Raw genomic sequence first — 8,863 nt, forward strand, 5'->3', positions numbered from 1 at the left:
GATAATACAGAGGCCTCTTTGTGCCGCCCTGTGCAGATGCCTGTGCACAAACACATTGGGACGACCGAGCCGTGCCAGACTCTGAAACCTCACTCTTTCCTCCCTCCATCCCAACCGCTCTGCTGCTTCACTTCTAAAGCTAGTTGGAGACGCTTGTGATCAACATCTGAAACAGCATTCGGTTAACCAGTTCGCTCACTACTGAAGCACAGATTTAAGCTGGACTTGTGTGCAGTATTCATCTTTAGCTGTACAACACTAGAAAAATATCTACAGCGGGGATGTCAAACATGTTTTAAATTGTTTGCCAAATACATTGGCTACTTTGATCTGAAGAGGGCCGAACCAGTGATGGTTCCTTTTTTATCAGGGTAAAGAAGTGAATTACACATTTAATTTCATTTAATATAAGAAATGCTGCAGCAATTAATGTGAGACATCTGTTAGCATTTCTAAAATTATAGAAAAATTATAGATTATTATTTATTACTTTGGTGTGGTTTGAATGACAATAGGGTCCCTGGTTAGTAGAAAAACTGTAAAATTTAGGAAAATAAAGTTAAAAGTCCAAAATCTATGCCCTCCTTCACATTTTCCAAAGCCATCCAGTGGACCTGATTGGAGTCTCTGGCGGGCCAATTCTGACCCCTGGCCCTTGTGTTTGACTGCACAGTGTATTTAATTCAGTGTCACATGGTAATAAACTCAAGATAAACTAGATGTGATCACAATGACTAAAAATCGTATCTGTAAAAATCAGAAGCACTGACTGAGCTTATATTCAAGGTCATCATTTTGAGCACTTCTGGGCTGTTTTTGTTCTTTTTTTCTTTTCTTTTTGTCTCTTGGTCAGACTTTGTTTCTGCGATGCTTTAACTTGTTTTCGTTTTTGGGATGTGAACAAAGTTGCAGAGAGCTGATCACTCCTGTGAGTGATCCAGGTATTGGGCAAGGTCTGGGTTAGTTTGGCCAAAAAATGCTCGGATGAATGAGACATGCTGGTAGCACCAGACACTCGCCCTCAGGTCCATCCATGTTCCAGCAGAGCTCTGTATTGACCATCTGACCCAGTGAAGTACGATCCTGGTTTTGTTCCTCACTGGATGTGCTCCCTTCAGGATTGAAAACCTCAAACTCTTCACCTGAAAACTGCTGGAAAGCATCAACAGTGATGATCTTTGACAATATTCAGGTCAGTTTGAAATAGACGTTAATGTGAGGCTAAAAATCACTGTCTGGACATAAACAACACGACAACCTTGAACATAAGATCAGCCACATTTTTATCAACTACCGTAAGAGTTTTTTTTATTTTTAATCATCACTTCTATACAGTTGCAGTAGCCGACCAAGTCTCCATTGCTTTTGTTGCACAAGTCTCTCGAAAAATAATCTTTGCTTATTAGTATAACATTTGAGCAAAACTGTATTCATTCCTGTAATATGAAACCATATGAATGCAGTGGTCACTTACGTAGCAACTTGATGCATGACTTTGGTGGAGGTGTCCTTCAGCGTGTCTTTCAGGTTGTCCTTAAAGTTGCTGAAGAACTTGCCAGCTCCTCCCTTGACCATATCCAGCAGTCCTCCGCCATAGCCTGCATCCATATCTGAGAACAAAGGAGCAAGAAGCTTTTCAAGCTCTGATGTCACTAATGTCCTACAAATTCCTACTTCATTTTGCTTTAGGGCAGTCATTGCAGCTGATCCCACCTTTGTGGCGCAGGGAAAGCGTCCAAAATTACACGTGAGAGGAGGGCAACCTTCTGCTGAAACGTCCCATCATACGTTTTTGCGCAAATGATGGATTTACACACAGTCCTTCGAGCCCTAATTCAGAGGTTTTTCATTTGGTGATGAACATGAGTCACTGCTCTACACACTCAGTAAACATGTGTGTAGGTGTGAAGGAATGATGGAGAAGGACATAAGAGACAAAACACACATTAAAATGCACACCAGCTCATGCGCATCTGTGTGTGTTTGCATATATTCTTAACTTTGGATGAGGCCCATGTGTTTAATCTGAGTCACTCAGACCCTCCCTCCTCTGTCTCCCCTCTTCACCTACTGTGCATAGAAACCACCATGTCATTACTTTATATCATCTGGCAGTGCTGACTAATCTACCGACATTAAACATGATGCCGCAGACAAACACCCACAACCGGATTTTAGGCAAAGTCTCGTCCTAGCATCATGCTTCATGCACAACCTGTCTTGTCTGCAGAAATGTGCACTTGCCGACAGAGAAGCATTCAGTCAGTGCTTGAGTTTATGATCTGTGAGGAGTGAAAAGAGCTTCTCCCAACCAAACCGGTCAGTGGGGATCATTAAGCTAGCTGAGCATCAAATTTTAGATCGGGCCCAGAGTAGGGTTGTTTTTTGGTTTTCCTCATCTATAATTCATCTTCACGTATGTGCAAGTGGGTTTTTCCCCATGATTAAAAACAAAGAAAGCTTAGTTTATGTGTTGCACTGGCCTGGATAAACTAATGGAAGTATTGCAAAATATTTTTAACAGGCAACTTCTTCTTCTATTTCAAAAAGAAAAGTCCCAGTGATGCAGGAGAAGGAACACTGTGCACTTATGCAAAAACAGACTGAGTCTGTACAAAGTTTTTCTTTGGTTTAAATAGTTGGAAATGTCAGATTCACACTCTTAAAGATGTTATGGGTTTATCGATGACTTTCATCTGGACAGTACTGGGGAAAAGGGTTATTGAGGTTACACAGATGGTTCATTATAACGAGAAACTACTGTACCACTAGTTAGTAGTTTGTGGGATGTTTCTAACTCTGAAAATGGAATATGACAGGAATAGCTCATAGAAATAGCTAATGGGCTATGCAAGGACATATTTGTTTTCATGCTGGTTGGCTGCCGTGCCTTTCATGTCAGCCAACCAGCATGTCAGACTGTCAGGCCAAGCTCAGAGGTTGTCAAAATCAGAAGCCAAACAAAAAATTTCACTTTTATCTGAAACATCTACCCACATACTTTTGCTATGTTATCAAAATGTCAAAACTTGACATTTTGCTAAATGTTTTCTTTGCAATTGGATCAGAAGCTTGAAAGCATCAACTCCATCCTTATTTTAGGAGCTTGGAAAGACGCAAAGACATTACAAACAACGTCTAGGAGAAAAGCTGCGTGCAAAGTTTGATATACAACCACATACAGCAGCTGCTTCAAACTCCTTCGACAGAGACTCCTTCGCCACATGCATGATGTATTTGCAGCGATTCTTCACTAAGTTCCAAAATTAGACTTTTGGTCTCTGACTGCTGAGGCATGATGTGCATGACAGGGATTTATTTTTACTGAGAAATAAAACTCTTGCAGCCTGTGACACACCAAAATTCCCCCATGCTAAAAAAATTGAATTGAACTTTGCAAACAGCAAAGATTACCAGTGTTAAGTCGAGTTTTTATACAATGTAACTGCATAAACATGTCTTATAGATAGATAGATAGATAGATAGATAGATAGATAGATAGATAGATAGATAGATAGATAGATAGATAGATAGATAGATAGATAGATAGATAGATAGATAGATAGATAGATAGATAGATAGATAGATAGATAGATAGATAGATAGATCCAGTCACCTATCTCAGAAATATAGTTGCATCATTGGGCGTGTCTACACTGAACAATAAAAGCTAAAACAGTCCTCTTTCCTTTTTTTAGGCAAGGCTGTGATTTCAGTGGTACGTTTTGACCCATTTTAAGCTCCTTGGCATACACATCTGCCAGTCAGTGACCTTGACAGGATTAAGAAAACCAGGATCCTACACTCTACCCTGACATCAAGAACTAAGTATATGTGTCAGTCATGTTTGATACCTGTACAGATGGAGAAGCAGCAGTGATGCTGAATGAGCAAACATTCATAAAGAAATGTCACATCCAAAAGAGCTTTTTCACTTAAAGAAGGCCGGTCCGATAGCCTACATCGCCCCTCCTCAGCTGCCTAGTATCACATTCACTAAGCTGACCAATAGAAACAGGAGGGGAAGACAGAGGTGACTGAAGTGAGAGGAAAAAAGACAAGGCAGTTCTATTCATGTCCAGAGGGATCTGTTGGCTGTCAGCATATGTCTCCCTCCTTCTATAGCCTCAAACCTTACTCCCTCAATATCCAGCATAGTGTTAACGACACAGATAGATGCACAGGGACAACAGTAAAGCTCGAAAGGCAAAAACCCTGCACTTAACCTCAGGGGTACCATAATCATAGGCCTTGTATCTTCCTGAATTTCAACAACTGCAGTGTCAACCCGACGCTAATCTGCTTAATTATAGATGCTGCTGATAAGACAAGGAGTCTATGATTAATCATCTACTACACAGCTTAACCAGAAGTGTATTCCGCTCCCTTGAATGACAAGCAAGCCTTTACATGCTGCTGAAAGCATGACACGCTGGTATTACAGCTCTGACTAAGTGTAGGAGGAAGCTGACAGAGAATTAGGCAAACTGATTCTTTTACAAAAGTTTTGAAATTCATAATTTTAAAAAAGATTGTCACGACTTCTGAACCTTCAGATCCTTAAAGCTGCTTGGGATAGTTAAAAACAAACCCGACTAATCTGTGTCATCTGTGTTTTAAACTTCATCATTACATACAGTCTTGTGAAAGACTTTTTACAGGACCTAAAGTAAACCAGAAGCTTTGGTCAGTTTGCTGAAATGGAGCATTCAAGTGTGTGTTAACACACGTGCCAAGGTTGGACTGTGCAACGCTCAGGAAAACTGCAAAAACCACAAGAGCTAAATCTCGGATACTACAGGCCTCAGTTAGCATGCTAAACGTTAGTTTATAACAGTACAATTAGAAAAAGACTGAATAAGTGCAGGTTGTTAGGATGGATATCCCTTCTCTCTAAAAAGACTGTGGCAGCACAGCACATGCTGGCAAAGTTGCATCTGAGCAAATCACAAGACTTCTGGAACAATGTCCTTCAAACAGACGAGACAACGTTTGGTGAAAATCAATCACAGCATATCAGCACAAACACCTCATGCCAACTGTCAAGCATGGAGGTGGAGGGGTGATAATCTGGGCTTGTTTTGAAACCACACAACCTGAGCACCTTGCAGGCACTGAGTCAAACCTTAAGTCGTCTGTATTCCAAACTCTTCTAGCATCAAATGCTAGCTTCAGCTAACATTCAGCTAACCCTCTTAGGGACACTAAAGTCCAGTCTACGTGGGCAGGGTCCTCAGAAGATTGGGTAGGCCGGAAGTAAACGGCGGTCTAGCCTTCAGATTTGCGTCACTGCTGTCTCGGTGGAGTTTAATAAACTCAGCTGTCTGCTCCTTGCTATCTGAAATATAACATGACACTGGCGTAAATTCTCGACCATCTCACACTTCTGTTTAATCAGTTTTCTGTTTGACGTTTATTCAGCTGTGTGAAAACCAAGGAGGAACCCACCCGAGCGATTAATAAAGTTTTATTTTATCTAATCAAATCAATAAACTTTAATCTCAGCCAAACCGATTTACTCACGAACAAATAAAACACTGAAAAAAGCCAAACAATAACATTTTTAGTTTATCTAAGTGACTTATATATCACATTTAATCTGAGTAGCGAAAGACCACGGTGATCTGAACATCATGTGCCGGGAGTTTGCCGTTCTCGCCGGCTCTAGTGACCCTCGAGCTCCCAGCTAGCTATCAAGCTGTTGGGTAACAGACGTCGCCGAAAACGTCGGAGCACTTTTGCAAATATGTGATATCTTGATAAACCAAGCAGATATATGAAGTTTACACAGCTACATTCTCGCCTGAAAATATGTTAAAAGTTTATTTTGTGACCCAGAAAGAGTAATAAGAGTAATATTTAAACTTAGAAGCAGCCGCCATTGTTGAAAACTGGAATTGGCTGGGCCGCGCTATGAATTCTGGGATATAGTGGGCCACAAAGGATACACCCAACCCATCCTTCAAATTCGGGGAAAAGGAGGATGCATTTGTCAGCTGCATTCGGAGGAGTCTACGAATTTGGACAGCCTTTGTCGCATTGCTGTGACGTAATCGGTCTACAAATGCGGCCTCGGGAGGATGCAGCCCATTAATTTGGAAACCATTTAGGGACACTCCCAATAGGGCTTAAAAAATCTGGGACTCTCCACCAGTTGCTCTTGGAACTGAAAAAGCTCCTCAGCTGACATGTTAAACGTCTTCAAGAAACTTCAAGAAGTCCAGACACTTTTCTTTTCACCCTCCTTAGCTTTAGCTAACGCTTGTCCAAACTGGATCTTGCATTAAGGCAACAATCCCAAACATATCAGCAAATCTACAACCGAATGGTTGAAAAAGAAAAGAGTCAAGGTGTTGCGATGGGCCAGTCCAAGTCCAGACCTCAACCCGATTGAAATGCTGCAGCGAGCTTAACAGAGCTGTGTATACACAAATGCCCACAAACCTCAATGAGCTGAAGCAACGCTATAATGAAGAGTGGAAGAGTTTCTATGGGCACTGCAGTGTCCACAGAAACTATTTATCGTCACATGTAACACGTTTGATAAACATACAATGACAATACAAACAGCTGAGCTATTTAAACAGATGTAAAACTGTGGTGGGGTTATGCCATGCTCTGTATAAATTAGCCCCAGTAAATGGCAGAAAGTGTTGTAGTAAGATCCTACAAGGTGATGTTGGTTGGTTTTTTTAACCCTTCACTCAAAAGATAAACAATTGCTTATTTTGGGGGAAAGTACTAGGACCCTGCTGAAGACTGAAACCAAACTGGAAAGCGAACTTGGACCAGTGATCTACCATTTATCTGTTCACACGTCTATATTTTTTCCATATTCTAATTATCCTAAGTGGTTCCCTTTTTGTCAGTTTAATTGCACAGTGTCAGCTGTATCAGCTACTTTACACCAAATGACGTTTTATAAAGCTGACGCAGTGATTCTCAAACTGTTAAACTGAAGCAGCATCTGCTTACAACAACAAATTGTTTCATAGGCCTGGAGATATGATCATTTCAGACAGACTGTGAAATGCCAAACTCCACAGGACTCACATTAAAATAGGCAATGAAATCTATATTTAAGAAGAGAAATTGTATTTAACATGATTTCAATGGCCCATTAATCATCCTGTGACCACAGAGTTTAGAAACCCCAATCTAGATTAAATTAGACAATAAAAATCTAAGATAGCTACACGATAACTTAGAAAGTATTTAGCGGTGGTGAAAGAAAAGTAAAGATTGGTGTATTCAGCAAGATCATTAGGGCCTTTAGTTTTATTGTATTGCTGAAATATTACAATCGAAATGATACCAGTGCTTAATTAAGCAAGTTATATTTATTTATTTTTTATTGTGCAGGCTTACTTTATTTTCTATATATTTCCTAAGTTGTTTTTATCTATATTTATTAGAGTGTGGTTACCTTGTAGTCATACACCCTCAATGTGACCCTTACCTTTGCTTCAGCACATTTTGCCTATCTCTGTTTTTTTCAGTCATTATCCCCCTGCAGATCTGTTAGAATCTGCCTGTTTGCTTTCCTGTTGGTCTGGTAGCTCGCCCATGTGCCTCTGTGTCCATGACCAGATGGATGTGGGAGTCTGCTGGCTAGTGAGCCAACTACAGTGACAAACCCTGCTAATGGAGACACCAGAGGAGGCTGTGATACAGGCTCTATCAGGTAATAGAGCAGCGGTTAGCCTGGCCAGTTAGAGGAAGAGAGCACAGGAAATCAGCAGCACAGAGGGCCCTTGGCTTTGTGAGAAAGATCAATAGCTTGTTTGGATGTGGTTCCCTCCTCCTAGAGTGCCAACCTTTACCCCTCCGCATCCAGCATTGTGGGGAAAAACAGATGGATACATAGACACACACATGCACACACACGCAGATCAAAAAGGTTGTCTGTACACACTGGCCAGGCAGACATCTGACACATCTGAGTGCCCCCGCACACCCACCCCATTCCCCACCCACAATCCCCTTTCCTTACCCCTCCTCATCCAGCTTCTTTTGTTTCACACAAATGTTCATCTCTGGAGACTGGCTGACTCCACAGAGTACTGCAGTGTGGTGAACACACATTCTACAAACAGGCCTCACAATCTAGATACGCCTATCAGCCTTATGTTATTTATTTATTTTGCATATGTTTTAATTTTTGTTGTTATTCTGTAATATAGGTATTAATAACTGCGGTGCTAATATTTTTGGACAACTGTGTCGTCATTTCAATTTTTTAAAACTGGAAATTATTTTTAAGTTTGAGTTGGTTGTTCACACTTGACATGTTCAAATTATTACTTGTATACATTTATAAGAGAAGGAAGCCTGATCAGCATTCATATTCACATTCATCACATGACTCTATATAGAGGTCCATAGGATGTTATGCTAATGCTTTGCTATTATTAAAAGTGGCAGAGTGCATGGAAAGAGCCAAATGTCTGGCATGTGACAAAAATTTATATTTGTATCATGAGCCAGGTATTTGGCTCTTATCATGGAGTCTGCTATTTTAGGAATAGTAAGTATGGAAGGAGCACAGGCAACAGAAACTATCCCAAAACTATACCACCCTATAGGACTTATTTTTAAACAAAAAACTGAATCTGTCAAAACCAATGAATTCAAACAGCTGGATTAAATTACAGCACTTTGGTGGATTGGAGTACTAACATCCACGGGGTTTTTGTTTTTCTTATAGATCCGATATGTGGGGCTTATAATCTGCCATCAACAACTACCAGATTAAAACCTAAACAGAGAGGATTTGTGCTTCTACCGCCCCAAACTAAACAAGATTTATCCTCTTAACTGTTGACATATGATATTTCCGCTACAGTTGCGGTAGAATTTTGGT

General features: G+C 40.6%; 1 protein-coding gene across 6 annotated transcripts in view; it reads right to left on the reverse strand.

Annotated features, from left to right (window-relative positions):
* Positions 1 to 8,863, reverse strand: part of dnajc6 (DnaJ (Hsp40) homolog, subfamily C, member 6) — a 37,513-nt gene that overhangs the window by 23,559 nt on the left and 5,091 nt on the right. For all 6 annotated transcript variants that reach the window (XM_004568906.6, XM_076875941.1, XM_004568905.6 and 3 more), the window contains one exon: positions 1,475 to 1,610. In XM_004568906.6, coding sequence (XP_004568963.1) covers positions 1,475 to 1,610 — 136 coding nt within the window. The remainder of the gene's footprint in view (positions 1 to 1,474; positions 1,611 to 8,863) is intronic.

The sequence above is a fragment of the Maylandia zebra genome, linkage group LG17 (assembly GCF_041146795.1).
Source record: "Maylandia zebra isolate NMK-2024a linkage group LG17, Mzebra_GT3a, whole genome shotgun sequence".
NCBI lineage: Eukaryota > Metazoa > Chordata > Actinopteri > Cichliformes > Cichlidae > Maylandia > Maylandia zebra.